Source organism: Mchenga conophoros, linkage group LG14 (assembly GCF_057382185.1).
Source record: "Mchenga conophoros isolate Kocher_MC1m ecotype Shallow Benthic linkage group LG14, M_conophoros_male_GT1.1, whole genome shotgun sequence".
Classification (NCBI taxonomy): domain Eukaryota; kingdom Metazoa; phylum Chordata; class Actinopteri; order Cichliformes; family Cichlidae; genus Mchenga; species Mchenga conophoros.
Window position 1 is genome coordinate 26,721,826 of NC_140539.1, and position 17,558 is coordinate 26,739,383.

A 17,558-nucleotide genomic window follows, 5' to 3' on the forward strand; every position below is an offset into this window, starting at 1 on the left:
CAAAGAGAAAAAGGGAAAAAAAAAGAAACAAGGCACTGTTCGATGGTTGAATCATCTGTCCCCACCAATGCCAAAATCAAATCTACGCCCTTGCATAGGGGAATTGCAGTAAATGTAGTAGTAAATAAAGTATTTTTTTTAATTTACTGAAAATAAGTATGTCATCATTTTCAAAATTCAATGTAGTGTGCATTTCCTTGGCAATGCAAGAAAATTTTTTCTAAAGATCTCTTTCCACCTAAGTGCCACCTAAGGTGAGAGCCTTATATTTTCTTGTGAACTGTATTTATATAACCAGTGACTGGCATGTATTTTCAAAGAAATACAGGTAGATTAAGAATAGTCTTCTGATTTTCAAAGCAACAGTTTTTAAAAATTAACCTTATTTATAAAATGTGTAATATTGCTAAGAGCTTGGATTTTTCACAATACCTGCTGATGTAGCACAGTTATTATGAAATTTCTATTATGCCCATCCCACATTACTGTCCATGCCCTGGTGGGTGTGGATCAAAAAGTGATGAAAGGGGTTGACATAGGCTTCTATATAAAATCAAGGAGCCATGAATACAAATAAAAAAGAATGAGGCAGTTATGGGGGGCTTTCTTGTCAGATATTTGCTTATGTTTATCTGTCTGTTAATGATTTTATTGTCTTCCTTTCTGGAGTCTTCCTTTCCACCTTCATCCTGTAAATTGCAAAATAAATTTAATCTCAATGGCATACACAGGCCTGGGGATGTAATTCTGGGAGGGTTATTTGAAGTCCATTACAGTTCTGTATTCCCTGAGCGGACGTTCACCTCAGAGCCAGATCAGCCTAACTGCCGTGGGTAAGTCTCATCCATGTAGCTGACAAAATTCTCTCATTACTATTATTGCTTAGAATTTAGTTACTCTTTTTCATTTTTTGTGTATTTTAGATTTGACACCCCTGGATTCAGACATGCCATGACCATGGCCTTTGCTATTGATGAGATAAACAAGAATTCGAAGATACTTCCTAATGTGACTCTGGGATACAGCCTTTATGACAATTGTGCTACACTTGAGATTGGGTTCAGTGCAGCATTGTCATTAGCCAGCGGTCAAGAGGAGCAATTTTGGCTTCTGGAGAACTGTTCAGGGACCCCTTCAGTTGTGGGGATTGTGGGTGATCCTTTCTCCACATTTTCTATTGCTGCCTCAAGTGTTCTTGGTTTATTCAAGCTTCCTATTGTGAGTTTCCCAATTCTACTTTTTTGTGTGCTTCTGATATACTGCATTTTAATTGATCTACATTGTTAAATAAAATTATCTGAATGTCCCTTGCAATTTGCACAATTGGATTTTATAATATATGCTTCTTGACAGGTGAGTTATTTTGCCACTTGCTCCTGTCTGAGTGATCGACAGAGGTTTCCATCCTTCTTTAGAACAATCCCAAGTGATGCTTTCCAGGTAGAAAGTTGCACAATAAGAATTAAGTTTTTATCTGAGGTTAATTACTGACAGAAAACTTAGACATGAGCCAAACCAGTCAAAGAAATACTTTTTGCAAAATTTTGCATATTTGCAAAAAGTATTTCTTTAAATAAAAATACAATGTATTTAGGTAAAAAGTGTTATCATGAGAAGTTAACTTTTATTTAATGTTATTTTTTAAACTTTCATTAAATTAACTTTTTGATATTAGACATGAACAAGCAAATTTTCACTAAAAGAATATTTACACATGTACACTAACAACTTCAATCTCTTTTCATGTAGGTCCGTGCTATGATTCAGATTCTAAAACACTTTGGCTGGACATGGGTAGGTCTGCTAGTCAGTGATGATGATTATGGCCTCCATGTTTCCAGATCCTTCAAGTCTGACTTTCTTCAATTAAGTGGAGGTTGTTTGGCCTACTCAGAGATTTTACCTTGGGAAGATCATCCAAATGAATATAAGAAAATTGTGGATCTGATGGCCAGATCCACAGCTCGTGTTGTCATTGTGTTTGCACATCAAATACACCTGATTCATCTCATGACAGAGGTTAGGGAAAATATCATAAAACACATTGCAGGTAATGTATTACAAGAGAGTAAAAACATAACTGCAATGCAATCCACAGGTGGTGAAACAAAATGTGACAGGCTTGCAGTGGATTGCCAGTGAAGCTTGGACAGTAGTTGGTGGACTCCATACCCCTGAATTTATGCCATTCCTTGGTGGAACACTAGGCATTGCCATCCGACGAGGAGAAATACCAGGCTTTAGAGACTACTTGTTAAAAATTAATCCCGCAGAACAGAATAGTGCAAACAACATGGTGAGAGGGTAACTTAATAAACTTCAAGTCAAATTTTCTGTAGGTTATTTTTGTTGACCTGTTTTTGTTTCTCTGGTTGTTGTGCATTTTAGGTGAAGCAGTTTTGGGAAGATACATTTCACTGTAGATTTTCAGCAGACTGGTTGGAAGATGGTGGGACACTTTGCACTGGAGAAGAAGAGCTTAGGAATGCTGAGACTGAACTTTTGGATGTGACTGAACTCAGGCCTGAGTATAATATTTATAAAGCTGTGTATGCTCTTGCACATGCCCTTGATGACATGCTGCACTGTGTTCCAGGGAGAGGACCTTTTATTGGGCACAGCTGTGCCACTTTGCAAAAATTAGAGCCATGGCAGGTTTGATGTCATTTTATACTCCAGTCATTCATATTTTACCAAAACTTTATGGAAGAAAGATAATTGTGTAGCAACTAATAATATAGTTTCATGTCTCGCTGCTTTAAAGAGACAATAGCAAGAAGTTTTATTATTAATTACTGTATGATTGTACATTGATGAACTAAGTAATAGACTTAATTCCAGGTTGCTCCAATAATTGGTGTATAAAAGAAGGAAAAAGTTCATAAGCCTTTATCTATCACTTTTATAGCTGATGTATTACTTGGAAAAAGTCAATTTCACAACTCCATTTGGTGATCAAGTATTTTTTGACGAGAATGGTGATGCCTTACCTATTTATGATATCATGAACTGGCTGTGGCTCCCTGATGGAAGCACTAAAGTTCAGAATGTGGGTGAGGTTAAGATGTCAGCTTTCAAAGGTGAAGAAGTCACACTTGATGAAAACAAAATCTTCTGGAACTTTAAATCAAAAGAGGTAAATTCTCCTATTCATACAATTTGCTTTCAAACAAAAGGATAGTAGAGTACACAATACAAGTATAATTGGTGTTAAATAACTTTTTAAAAATAATAATTTTTACCCTTAAGCCAACTACATCAGTTTGCAGTAATAACTGCCCTCCAGGAACACATATAGCAAGGAAGCGGGGAAAGCCTGTGTGTTGCTATGACTGCATCCCTTGCTCTGAGGGAAAGATCAGCAATAACACTGGTTTGTATCATTTGACATTATAATGCATGAGATGTGCGATGTTTCTTTGTGTTTAGCAGTGTACGGTCCTATGGTGGCTTTTATTAACACCAAGTCAAAATTATTGTGAGAGTGGTTTCCAGTTACACATCAATGAAAATATTACTAGATGAAAATACTGACTGTCCATTTTATTGTACAAGACACTCATAATATGACAAAACAGTGTGAAACCAAATGAAGAAATTAATCTCAATTCTTCCCATTTTTTTAGATTCCTTAGAGTGCACCAGTTGTCCAGAGGACTTCTGGTCAAGCCCCCAGAGAGATCACTGTGTTCTTAAGAGAACAGAGTTCCTCTCCTACCATGAGCCCCTGGGAATCTGCTTGACAACCACCTCACTGTTGGGCACATTTATCTGTACTGTTGTTCTAGGAATTTTCACATATCATCGCAGCACACCTATGGTGCGTGCAAACAATTCAGAATTGAGCTTTCTGCTTTTAGTGTCACTTAAGCTGTGTTTCCTTTGTTCACTGTTATTCATCGGAAGACCCAGACTTTGGACATGCCAACTGAGACATGCAGCATTTGGGATCAGCTTTGTGCTTTGTGTCTCATGTATCCTGGTGAAAACTATGGTTGTTTTGGCTGTGTTCAAAGCCTCCAAGCCAGGAGGGGGAACCAATCTTAAGTGGTTTGGTGCTATGCAGCAGAGAGGGACAGTTCTGGTTCTTACTTCCATTCAAGCTGCAATCTGCACTGCCTGGCTTGTCTCTTCCTCTCCAACTCCACATAAAAACACCCAATACTACAATGACAAAGTGGTGTATGAGTGTGCTGTTGGGTCTACAATTGGCTTTGGAGTGTTACTGGGTTACATTGGTGTGCTGGCTTTCCTTAGCTTTCTGCTAGCATTTCTAGCCAGGAATCTTCCAGATAATTTCAATGAGGCCAAATTCATCACATTCAGCATGCTGATCTTCTGTGCCGTGTGGGCGGCCTTTGTCCCTGCTTATGTAAATTCTCCTGGAAAATATGCAGATGCAGTAGAAGTATTTGCCATCTTGGCCTCAAGTTTCGGGTTATTGGTGGCACTGTTTGGACCCAAATGTTACATAATTCTGCTGAAACCAGAGCGAAACACAAAGAAGGCAATCATGGGTCGAGAGACCACCAAGCCATAAAACCAACATCTGTAGGATAATGACCAAAAATCTATTCATATTAATGCAGCCATAATTTGTCCTTTAAATGTTTTTATACAGTTTTACACATTAGTATTGTTTATTTGTACTTTATTTGTACTATAACAAGTACCCATGCATATCTCCCACATCATTGAAAACGTCTCTGAATATCTCTCAGTGCACAACATTATTGGCGCTGTGTGTCAATTTTGGCTGCTCCTTAGCTTGTTATGTAAACATCTACAATCTTCATGGTCAGAATTCTTCTAATGAATTCCACCCATGATTCTTTAAGTGCAGTGACCTCTTGTTTTACGTCTCTAATGATATTATAATAGTTAACTGGTTGAATACTTCACAGCTTTTATCAAGCCCACTTATTATGGTCTACATCTATATATATCGATATAGATGACAGATATATATCTGTCAGTATAGGCTTTTCAAAGAAGAGAACCTATTGTCACAGAATTCACATATGCTTTGATTTTAGAAAAAGATGACTATATCAAAACGTGACTCATTTTCACCATTTTAAATGTAAATTTTCAGCAATGAAAAATGTTAATATTAAATGAGGACATATCAACTTGAATGATTCCATTGCCACAGGAATGGTATTTACTTAGAATAACCCCTTTCTTTCTTAAGATATGGTTAGTCAGAGCACTCAGAGAGCACAACTCTCCGTGAAGGCCAAGGTCTATGCTAAAACTTTGTTTTATGTTGTTTTTATTTTGCTGGTGTCTGACCTTTGACCTATGATTTGAATGATTACATATTAAATAGTTAAATTTCTTTACCACAGAACTGGTTTGTTGGTATATTTGGCTTGTATATTGATATTTTAAGATATATTTATGCAGTGGGTAATTTTGCAAAACATTGTGGCATCATTGTGATACATTGGGTGTTGTATTTAAAAAAGTGTGTTGTAAAGGTTTTTTTTATCTGTGAAAAAATTTTCAAGAAACTCATTGTTTTCTTGAAAGTTTTTTCAAGGTCAATTCTATCCTCGGACTCTAACAATGAAGAGTGAAGTCATGTCCCCCAATGCCTAGTATATCATTGTTAAGTTTGAAAATGTCCCTAAAAACTGACTGACAGACAAGCAAATGGAACCAGTTACATATCCCTTCCTGATAATTAAACCAAATATCGATCTGTCTAATGATAAAGGAAAATGGGCTGGTTCTTATAGTTCTAATAGTGCTTTCCTACTCTGAGCACTCAAAGCTCAGAGTGGTACAGAGACACAACATGCCTCTTCCATCTAAAGTTCACATGCATACTCATTCATACTCCGGTGGATGCATCAGGGAGGAACTTGGGGTTAGTATATTGCCCAAGGGTATTTTGCAAGCATACTAAAACAGACAGGGATCAAATCAACCTTCCGATGAGTAGGTGATCTGCTCTACCTCCTAAGTGACATGCTCTACTAAAACGAATACCTGATAGTCAAACAGTCAAATATAGTGATAGCACCAGTACATATATGTAGGTTTATTCATACAAATAGGATATACTCAAACAAAAGACCCTGCTAGGCTATTTGTCATTAAACACATCAAAAATGTATTTGAATATTAAGCAAGATTGACATTCATTTTCCAAATCCAAAAGTACAAAATCTTTAAAGTACATTTTACAAAATATATGGTTCAGTGCTTTTATACATTTATTAATACAGCACAGCATTCAGACTATGTTTATATATTCATATTTATTTCAGTGTGGTGACATGTCTGCAGCCATACCCTTGAGAGTGCTGAAAAAAATTAAACAATGACGCAAAGCATGTTAAAGGGATAACACACCCCTCATATAAAGTAGAGAGACCTTATAAAAGAAACAATGATACTGAAGGTGGAGATCAGTTATGGGGGGCTTCCAGGTCACATATATTTTCACAGGTGTCTCTTTGGTCTTACTTTTTTTCCCTTTTTTCTTTTTATGCTTTGTGTCTTCTTCACTTTCTTTATCTTGTAAGTTAGAAAGAAAGTTTCATCTCAATGAAATGCACAAGCCTGGCGATGTGGTACTGGGTGGGTTGTTTGAGGTCCATTACACTTCTGTCTACCCAGAGAGAACATTTACCTCAGAGCCTCAACAGCCTCACTGCACTGGGTAAGTGTCACACAAATATGACATCAGCAGAGACATGTACAAATAATAACTATTCAAAATATTCATGACAGATCTAAATTATATACAAGATAACTTCTCTATCTTAGCGTACATATGTCAAAATATTAATTACACTTCTTATTTTGTATTAACATACACTCGTTTTAGGGTTCATTTTGTATATCTCTGCTTGTTTTCATGTTTGCAGATCTCTTTTAGTGAACAATACTGACGTAACGTTTGCTTGTTTGTTAGCTTTGATATTGTAGGGTTCAGGAATGCAATGACTATGGTATTTGCTATTGAAGAGATCAACAAGAATTTAAATTTGCTACCTAATGTGACTCTTGGATACAGTCTTTATGACAACTGTGGTGCCCTTGTTGTTGCACTCAGCGGTGCCTTATCACTAGCCAGTGGCCAGGAGGAGCAGTTTCTGCTTCAGGAGAACTGTTCAGGGATCCCTCCAGTCCTTGGGCTTGTTGGTGATCACTACTCAACATTTTCTATTGCTATTTCCAGTGTGCTAAGTTTATACAATATACCTATTGTAAGTTTTAAGTTTCATATTTTTATGCTTGCACTGTGCATTTCATTTAAGTGTAGTATTGATCCCCTGCGGTACATTTTGGCGGTACTTATAATAGCATTTGGACTGGCTTTTACTTGTATGATGTGTTAATATGTCTCTTGTATATTTGTAATAGGTGAGTTATTTTGCCACATGCTCCTGCCTCAGTGATCGTCAGCGTTTTCCAACTTTTTTCAGAACCATCCCAAGTGATGCTTTCCAGGTAAAACATAATTACCAAGTTAAATGAAATATACCATAGTTTCAGGAAAGGACTTTGAAATTATTTCTAATGACTTTGATGTATTTAATGAATAAGATAAATTATAGAGGTTGCATTAATTGGTTTCAGATGTATATTTATAATTTTTTTAAAATAATACACTCATCTCATATCCACTTAGGTGCGTGCTATGATTCAGATTCTAAAACACTTTGGCTGGACTTGGATAGGTCTTCTAGTCAGTGATGATGATTACGGACTCCATGTTGCCCAATCCTTCCAATCTGACCTGGCTAAATCTGGTGATGGTTGTCTGGCCTACTTAGAGATTTTGCCCTGGGACAGTGACCCAAGTGAACTGAAGAGGATTGTACATTTGATAAAGACATCAACAGCTCGTGTGGTCATAGTGTTTGCACATGAGATACACTTGATTCAACTAATGGAAGAGGTTGGAAATAAAAAAATGTTCACATAGATAATTTTTATTGCAGCATTGTACTTTATTTGTCTAGACAAAAATGACTGCCATTGAAGGTAAAATAGGTATTCTAATAATTAGATTAAACTGATAACATTAAAAAGCAGAAACATCACAATGAAACTTAATCAGTTTTATGTTATCAAAATGCCCCAAATGTGCAAGAAAAATAAACATTGTTTATTTAACTAACTTCATATCAATAACTTGATAACTTAATAGCTATAGTGAGAACCTACATAAATTTTGTATTCTAAATTTATTATCATAGGTAGCGAAGCAGAATGTGATAGGTCGCCAATGGATTGCAAGTGAAACATGGACAACAGCATCAGTGCTCCAAACAGCCCACCTCACTCCGTACCTGCGTGGCACATTGGGCATTGCCATCCGCAGAGGCGAATTACCAGGGCTGAGGGAATTCCTGTTAAAAATACACCCAGACCAAAGTGACAATGGAAGATACAACAATAATTTGGTAATAATTCTGAAATAAATATAATTTGAAAGTATATCTAAAATGAATGAGAATGAGACATGAAATAAATAAATATTTTCTATTATCTCTCAATACTTTTATTCCATTACAGGTAAATCAGTTTTGGGAATTCACATTTCAGTGCAGATTTGCACCAGCTCCTGCAGGCTGGCTGGAAGGTGGAGGAGCGCTATGCACTGGGCAGGAGCATATTGAAAATGTGGACACTGAGTTTTTTGATCTTTCTAATCTCAGGCCTGACTACAATGTGTACAAGGCCGTGTATTCTCTCGCATATGCTCTTAATGACATGTTGCATTGCAAGCCAGGAACAGGACCCTTCAGAGGGCACAGCTGTGCTACTTTGCAAACAATGGAACCATGGCAGGTATGGTATCAATTTATACATTTTTGTTTGAAAAGCTACTGTGTCACTGAAGTTTTTGTTATTGAAAAAGGTCCATTATTCTATAAGGGCACTGATATGTTTGCAATGAATTTCCATTATTTTCTTTCCAAAATAAAAGAAATGGTAGAAGTAGTATTTTTTTAAATAATTAAGAAAAATTAGATGAAACAACATTCTGAATTACAGTCTACCTTGATGCTGTTCCTTCTTTTTTTCCATTAACCTTCATTAGCTCATACATTATTTACAAAATGTCAACTTCACCACTCCATTTGGTGATCAAGTATCCTTTGATGAAAATGGTGATGCATTGCCAATATATGATGTCATGAACTGGTTACACCTACCTGATGGACAAATTAAAGTTCAGAATGTTGGTGAGGTTAAAAGGTCAGGCTTTAAAAGTGAAGAACTCACCATTGATGAAGACAAAATGTTCTGGAATTTTGAATCAGGAAAGGTTATTTTTACTTTTCTAAATAACTTCTTTTAAAAAAATACTGAGTGAAGTAGTGTATATTGAACCTTGTATGTAATCAGTTTGTCTTTCTCTAGCCACCCCGATCAGTGTGTAGTGAGAGCTGTCCTCCAGGCACCCGGATGGCTAGAAACAAAGGACAACCAGAGTGCTGTTTTACTTGCATTCCATGTTCAAAGGGAAAAATCAGCAAAAACAACAGTGGGTATTTGTAATTCAAGGATATTTTTATTTTAATTTTGAGAAATTATACATAGTTATATACAATTGATATCATCGATTATATGCCTTCCTATTGTTGTCAGATTCCTTGGAGTGCACCAGTTGTCCAGAAGATTTTTGGTCAAACCCTCAGAATGACCACTGTGTTCTTAAGAAGACAGAGTTCCTCTCCTACCATGAGCCTCTTGGTATTTGTTTGACAACTGCCTCTTTGTTGGGCACATTTATCTGTGCAGTTGTTTTAGGGATCTTTTTCTATCATCGACGTACACCCATGGTACGTGCAAACAATTCAGAGCTGAGCTTCTTGCTCTTAGTATCACTGAAACTATGCTTCCTGTGTTCACTGTTATTCATCGGAAGACCCAGGGTATGGACATGCCAGCTGAGGCATGCAGCATTTGGCATCAGTTTTGTGCTTTGCGTCTCATGTATCCTGGTGAAAACCATGGTTGTTCTGGCTGTGTTCAAAGCCTCCAAGCCAGGAGGGGGAACCATTCTTAAGTGGTTTGGGTCGATGCAACAGAGAGGGACAGTTCTGGCTCTTACTTGTATTCAGGCAGGAATCTGTACTGCCTGGCTTGTCTCTTCCTCTCCAGCTCCACATAAAAACATGCAATACCAAAATGACAAGATAGTGTATGAGTGTGCTGTTGGGTCTACAATTGGCTTTGCAGTGTTACTGGGTTACATTGGTGTGCTGGCTGTCCTTAGCTTTTTGCTAGCATTTCTAGCCAGGAATCTTCCAGATAATTTCAATGAGGCCCGACTCATCACATTCAGCATGCTAAGTTTCTGTGCCGTGTGGGTGGCCTTTGTCCCTGCTTATGTCAACTCTCCAGGTAAATATGCAGATGCAGTGGAAGTATTTGCCATTTTGGCTTCAAGTTTCGGGCTATTGGTGGCACTGTTTGGACCCAAATGTTACATAATTCTGCTGAAACCAGAGAGAAACACAAAGAAGGCAATCATGGGTCGGCTCACTATAAATGAATAGAATTAATATAATTTGGGTTATTTAAATTAATCACTTAATCGGTTGAATTCATTTCACATTTTGTCTCCAACAGTAATAATTTAGGGTCGCTAAAATCTTAAATCTTTTATCAAACAATAGTATGGCTAATAGATTTTTTTTAAGAGCATTATCATGGCAAAATGTTATCTTAGAGAAATTGTAACTTGCTGGATTGTTCGCCTCACCAGATCTTTTCTCCCCTCAAGTTGAAACTTTTGGATCTCAACCAAAAGAATGCACAAGAAATGAAGTTACAAATTCTAACATTCAAAGGAGTTGCAGCTGTAAGCTAAAGATATTCCATTCAGAGAAGATGATTTTTTGTGAATTCATCCTTAAAGGCTACCTGAGAAAACAAACAAACAAAACAAAAACAAAAACAAACAAAAAAAATGAATGCTGCCATTGTAAAAAAAACTGACCTAATTTGAGCTCCTGCTCCTGAAAGCAATGGGCAGACACACACAGACACAGAAACAGAGACAGGGGCAAACAGAAAACAGAAACTGACCATTTGCCTTAAATGTGTTGTAACATTTTGGTTGTCCTCAGTATTTTAATCTTAATATGGGTGTATTGTTTCTCACAATAAATCGATGTGATAAAATCTGTTTCTGCCTAGAGAACATGAATGTAAAGGGTGAAATTCATATTGAGGTTAACAATTAATTAAAGCTTCTGTGCTTGGGTGTTTGTGTGTGTCTGTGCCTGTTGACAAATTTAGGTAGGGATACTATTAAAATAGCAATAATACATATGCTTTTTTCTTTATTGGGCAAAATTAGTAGGAGTTTCAGGGAGTGTAGAACACTGTCTAAACACCTAGATAAACCAGATCCAATAAAAATGCAGAGTCACAGACTAAACATCTACTGAATCTTAATCTATTCTTCACAGATATTCTGATGAAAACGTCAAATAAACAATTAAAAAAAACAATACAAAAATAGTTAGCATCTGCACTCCTAACTCAAATTAACAATAAGTGGTACCATTACGTCGTGAATTAACCTGTCAATAAAATACTTCAGGTTTAATATCTAACATATCATGTAAAATAAACTAACTTTAGCCAATACTTCCATGATGCTTCAATGCAGATGAAAGCAAATTGTGTTCAGCTCATACTTAACATGGCTGCTATGCTAATTCTCAAAACAGGAAGTGATGTCATCATATTATACTCGGACAAGTTAAATGATCCACCCCCACCCCTTTTTTTACACAGAGTATAGCCTTTAAAGAATACAATTATCAAATTTGTTTAAAGTATCTTGGGTCTTATTCACAGCTAACTGAAAAGTATATGAATATATGAAACCAGAGGAATTGTACTTAAATCGTATGCATTCAGCTCTTCCTACGTCACGGTTTCCTTCAAAATATGTCTTTGCAAAAATTGCGTAAAAAGCATTTGCAGCAAAAAAAACACAATATTCCAGAAACACGCTTTGCCAACTGATCAGCTGTTCATAACACTTCCTACGTTGGAATAAACATCACCACAATCTATCTGATGTTCGCCATTACCTGCCCGAAAACGGAAGGGACGTCATTTTCGCGGAAAACAAAGCTATGCTGCTGTTTTTAAAATTAATGTTTGAGTTTATGCCTTTCTGTATAGTCTCTGGGAAACTTAGAACTCAAATTACATTGTTGGAAATTGTTTATTTTGATGCACATGCTGTTTTTTTTTGTTTTTTTTGGGGGGGGGGGGTTTGCATATTCGCATTGTAGGATTTATTTTCGTTTTTCCTCCAGTATATAAAAATTGTTGTATCTCAAAAAAAAAAACTATAAAGACATTCAAAATGAATTTCCTGTGGTTGGAAACTATTTTGTGCAACTTCTTCGCATTTACAGTTTTGAGGGATAAACCTCTGAAATTTCTCTAACTAGAAATATATGTTGTTAAAAAACAAAATCAATTTTCAAATTTTTTGTAGTTTATTGCACATTTTTGCAATTTATGTAGTTAGTATGGACTTAATGCATACATATTATTAAAATTTGGAATATAATGTTTGTATTGATGTATATCAACTTGCGGACTTGGTTCTATGGTAGGTCTTAAAGGGTTAATATAGAAGGTTCTTGTGCATTTATTCAGATTATGGTCTTGAATTTATTTATTTATTCATTTGCTCACTGTATGTCTCAATGATTTAACCGCAAGAATATTTCTCCCCCCCTTTTACTGCACTTGATAAATATGAAAAAAAAAAACACAAAAATTATGTTTAACTTTCTAACTCTCTAACCTGCATAGTCACAAGTGAGTGTATGTTCAGTCATAGCATCTGCATCAATAAAAACTGATCTCAAATGAAATGTATTATAGGCCCTGCCCATCTGCTGTCTGCTCTGATAGGTTATTTACAGTACTGCATGTCAATAAGAAGAAATTGCAACGCCATGAAACCTGACTGGGCTGAGAAAAGGGGAAAAGCAGATAATAGTTATGTTGTCACTTGTACACGCCAATTTGCTCTTGTTCATTTTGATATATTGTTACTTTTCTTTTACTGCAGCCTCTTCTCTGTCTTCGTCCTCCTGCCACTCACGTGGACAGTTTCATCTAAATAGCATGCAAAAAAGTGGAGATCTGATCCTAGGAGGACTGTTTGAAGTTCACTTCTTTTCTATCTTCCCTGACCTGTCATTTACCTCAGAGCCACAACAGCCTACTTGCCATGGGTAAGTATGACAGTGAAACAGCACAAAAGACTTTGGGAAATCACTGCCAACAGTGGCATTAAGAACAAATACACACATCTTGCAATATGAACTTTCTTTATTTTTGTCATTTAGCATGTTACTTTAGTTGTTTCTGTTCTTTTCATTTGAGTAGTTGCAAAACGTGTATGGTTGCAAAATGTTTTCCAGGTATACTGCTATATTTTTCAATAGCAGACTGTGTTTTTTGTTAGTTTTGATGTTCTAGGATTTAGGCAGGCAAAAACCATGGCCTTTGCAATTGATGAAATCAACAGAAACTCCAACCTATTGCCTAATGTGACTCTGGGATTCACTCTTTATGATAACTGCGTTGAACTTGGAATTGGATTCCGTGCTGCATTGTCATTAGCCAGTGGTCAAGAGGATCAAATAATATTACATAATACATGTGTTGGAAATCCTCCAGTCATAGGGATTGTGGGTGATTCATCCTCTACACGTTCAATTGCCATCTCCACTGTCTTAGGTTTGTACAGCATACCTATGGTAAGTTTCCAGTTTAACCATGAAATATTATTTTTGGTTATATTTAATATAAATATATAGACCTAATTGTAAATTTAATGACCAGATTGAAGCTTAAAAAAATGTAAGGAGGCAGTCAAGGCTTTGAATATTTCTACAATATACAGTCTGTATCTTTCACAGGTGAGTTATTTTGCCACATGTTCCTGCCTGAGTGACCGTAAAAAGTATCCATCCTTCTTTAGGACGATCCCAAGTGATGTTTTCCAGGTGAAAATTGATCAGCACAATTATAAACAGTCATCAGTAACTAATGAATAACTAAGTTTTGTCTTGTCTATGCATTCATGTTTTAATCTGTATTCACTTAGGTCCATGCTTTGATTCAGATTCTAAAACATTTTGGCTGGACTTGGGCAGGTCTGCTTGTCAGTGATGATGACTATGGACTCCATGCAGCAAGATCCTTCCAGTCTGAGTTAAGTCAGTCTGGTGAAGGTTGCCTGGCTTACACTGAAATTTTGTCCTTGCACAAAGAAACAGATGAACTCAGGAGGATTGTAAATGTGATGAAAAAATCCACAGCTCAAGTTGTCATTGTATTTGCACATGAGAGTCACATGATAAACCTTATGGAAGAGGTTTGAATTTAAAAGTTTTAAATTTTTACTAGCTATGTAGATTTGCATCACTACACTGTGTAACAGATGCATTATGTCTTTATATATTGATTGAGCAGAGAAAACTAGTAATAAAGAATTCATAATGTTACTAAATTAGTTGCTACTTACAATATGAGTTTGTACATTTGGTCAAACATAATGCACAGGTGGTGAGGCAAAATGTAACAGGCCTACAGTGGATGGCCAGTGAAGCCTGGACAACTGCTGTTGTGCTCCAAACACCTCACCTCATGCCATACCTGGGTGGTACACTGGGCATCGCTATTCGTCGAGGAGAAATAACAGGGCTCAGGGAATTCCTGTTACAAATACGTCCTGACTTGCATCACAACAATAGCTATGGAAATAGCATGGTGAGGGTTAAACTATTTACAGTGGTATTTGCAGGAATTGCATATTTTATTATGTATAACATCTAAAATAGTTTTCATAATATTTCAGGTGAATCAATTTTGGGAATTCACATTTAAGTGCAGATTTGAACCAGCTCCAGCAGGCTGGGTGGAAGGGGGTGGTATATTATGCACTGGACAGGAAGATTTGGAAAATGTGAACAATGAGTTCTTGGACGTTTCCGACCTCCGGCCTGAGTATAATGTGTACAAAGCTGTTTATGCTCTGGCATATTCCCTTGATGAGATGCTGCAATGCAAGCCTGGAAGAGGACCTTTCAGTGGGAACAGCTGTGCCACATTACAAACACTGGAGCCATGGCAGGTGTGATATCAGGTTACACTTTTTGTCTAAATTGATTGTTCTGTAATTACATTTAGCAAAGAATTTACCCTGTAAGGCAAAATGCAGTGCTATAAAATTAACTATGAAAAAGCTGGATTGAGGATTATATTTTCTCCTGAGCAAAAGTAGTGGTTACTGTAATTAGATCAGAGAAACCATTAATGGAATAAGTATGTCGCATTACTATAGGCCTTGTTTAAAAGCAATGAATTCCTATATTCAAATTTAATAGCTCTAATATTTGACTACTGAACAGCAGGGCCACAGTTTACATTGTTAAAAGTAATTTAATTCTTATACATCTGTTTTTAACAGCATGTTTATTACTTGGAAAGGGTAAACTTCACCACTGAATTTGGTGATCAAGTGTCATTTGATGAGAATGGTGATGTGGTGCCAATTTATGATGTGATGAACTGGTTGTGGCTCCCTGATGGAAGCACTAAAGTTCAGAATGTTGGTGAAGTTAAGAGGTCAGCTTTCAAAGGTGAAGAACTCATACTTGATGAAGATAAAATCTTCTGGAACTTTGAATCCAAAAAGGTTTAAAATGGTTTTTCTATCCTTTTATCTTTTCCCATATGTATATTTTTCATTTTTCTCATGTGCACAATATATGTAATTCTAGCAGGTAATATTAATTTCGTCTAACAGCCAGGTCGATCAGTATGTAGTGAGAGCTGTCCTCCTGGTACCCACATGGTGAGACGGAAGGGAGAACCCAAATGCTGTTTCGACTGCATCCCTTGCTCTGAGGGAAAAATAAACAATAAGAGCAGTAAGTGCTTGTCTTTGCATATTTTATTTAATTTATATTAAATGTAAAATGCATTTCACCATCTTAGCTTTTATTGTCAGATTCCTTGGAGTGCACCAGTTGTCCAGAGGATTTTTGGTCGAACCATCAGCGTGACCACTGTGTTCCCAAGAAGACAGAGTTTCTCTCCTACGATGAGCCTCTGGGATTTTGTTTAACAGCAACCTCTTTGCTGGGAACAATTATATGTGCTGTTGTTATAGGGATCTTTTTCTTCCATCGCAGAACACCTATAGTACTTGCCAACAATTCGGAACTTAGTTTCCAGCTATTGCTGTCACTTAAGTTATGTTTCCTGTGTTCACTGCTGTTCATTGGACGACCCAGGCTTTGGACATGCCAACTCAGGCATGCAGCATTTGGGATCAGCTTTGTGCTGTGTGTCTCATGCATCCTGGTAAAAACCATGGTTGTTCTGGCTGTTTTCAAAGCCTCCAAGCCAGGAGGGGGAGCCAGTCTGAAGTGGTTTGGTGCTATGCAGCAAAGAGGAACAATTCTGTTTCTTACATCTATTCAAGTAGTCATCTGCACTGCCTGGCTTGTTTCTGCTTCTCCTACTCCAAATAAAAACACCCAATACCACAATGATAAGATCATTTATGAGTGTTCAGTTGGGTCTAGTGTTGGTTTTGGAGTGTTATTGGGTTATATTGGCATGCTGGCTTTCCTCAGTTTTTTAATTGCTTTCCTGGCAAGGAATCTCCCTGATAGTTTTAATGAGGCCAAGCTCATCACATTCAGCATGCTGATCTTCTGTGCTGTGTGGGTGGCCTTCGTTCCTGCTTATATCAGCTCACCTGGAAACCATGCAGATGCAGTGGAGGTATTTGCGATCTTGGCCTCAAGCTTTGGCCTGTTGGTCGCACTGTTTGGGCCCAAATGTTACATCATCCTGTTGAGACCAGAGATGAACACAAAAAAAGTTATAATGGGCCGTGGCACTCGATCATAAAAAAACATTTTCCACATGCAATAGAAAAATACATATGGTGAATACACATTTATATAAATATATTAAATAAAATATAAAAGTGAGAACATATAAAGAAAGTTTGGATTTCTCCTTTACTGTGTATGCTAGAATGTGCAAGCATTGACTCTGTGACACTACATTGTTAAATTTAACTTTAGACATAATTTAGCTATATCTGTCAGGGTTCCTGGGTCATGTTTGTTCATGTTCTGTTTATTTTCCACATGTTCATGTTTCCTGTTTTACCGTGCCAGCTTTATCTATGTGCATCATGTCTAGTTCTACTTCAAGTTCAAGGTTCAAGTTCAAGTTCAAGGTTCTTTATTTGTCACATGCATAGTTATACAAGTATAACACACAGTGAAATGTAGCCTGACATGCTCCTCGACAGGTGCAAAAAAATTTGGGGGGGGTGTGTAGAGGAAGAACATTATATATATATATATATATATATGTAGTATATACATTGGGTGAATGTGCAGTAGTAGCAGCAAGCAGATGAATTCTGTACATTAATATGAATAGACATCTGACTATTTTACAAGATAGACAATATAAACATATTTAAAATTAAAGGAATTGAAATGTAC

The 17,558-nt window shown here is 36.7% G+C and overlaps 3 protein-coding genes across 3 annotated transcripts; all 3 read left to right on the plus strand.

Moving 5' to 3' along the window:
* The first annotated feature begins 936 nt into the window (after positions 1–936).
* LOC146559908 (extracellular calcium-sensing receptor-like) lies at positions 937–4,540 on the plus strand. The gene is made up of 8 exons (XM_085244364.1): positions 937–1,218; positions 1,354–1,440; positions 1,750–2,019; positions 2,099–2,296; positions 2,389–2,655; positions 2,909–3,136; positions 3,250–3,373; positions 3,627–4,540. Exons 1-8 carry the CDS (start codon positions 952–954, stop codon positions 4,538–4,540), a joined length of 2,355 nt encoding a protein of 784 aa, XP_085100490.1. The 5' UTR covers positions 937–951.
* A 1,880-nt stretch (positions 4,541–6,420) lies between these two features.
* On the plus strand, positions 6,421–10,532 carry LOC146559909 (extracellular calcium-sensing receptor-like). The gene is made up of 9 exons (XM_085244891.1): positions 6,421–6,673; positions 6,929–7,223; positions 7,381–7,467; positions 7,649–7,918; positions 8,220–8,426; positions 8,539–8,814; positions 9,068–9,295; positions 9,391–9,514; positions 9,619–10,532. Exons 1-9 carry the CDS (start codon positions 6,426–6,428, stop codon positions 10,530–10,532), a joined length of 2,649 nt encoding a protein of 882 aa, XP_085101017.1. The 5' UTR covers positions 6,421–6,425.
* A 2,608-nt stretch (positions 10,533–13,140) lies between these two features.
* Positions 13,141–16,947, plus strand: LOC146559910 (extracellular calcium-sensing receptor-like). The gene is made up of 9 exons (XM_085244365.1): positions 13,141–13,250; positions 13,484–13,778; positions 13,941–14,027; positions 14,129–14,398; positions 14,587–14,793; positions 14,882–15,157; positions 15,494–15,721; positions 15,833–15,956; positions 16,037–16,947. The coding sequence occupies exons 1-9, from the start codon at positions 13,141–13,143 to the stop codon at positions 16,945–16,947; spliced, it is 2,508 nt and encodes an 835-aa protein (XP_085100491.1).
* The last annotated feature ends 611 nt before the right edge of the window (positions 16,948–17,558 follow it).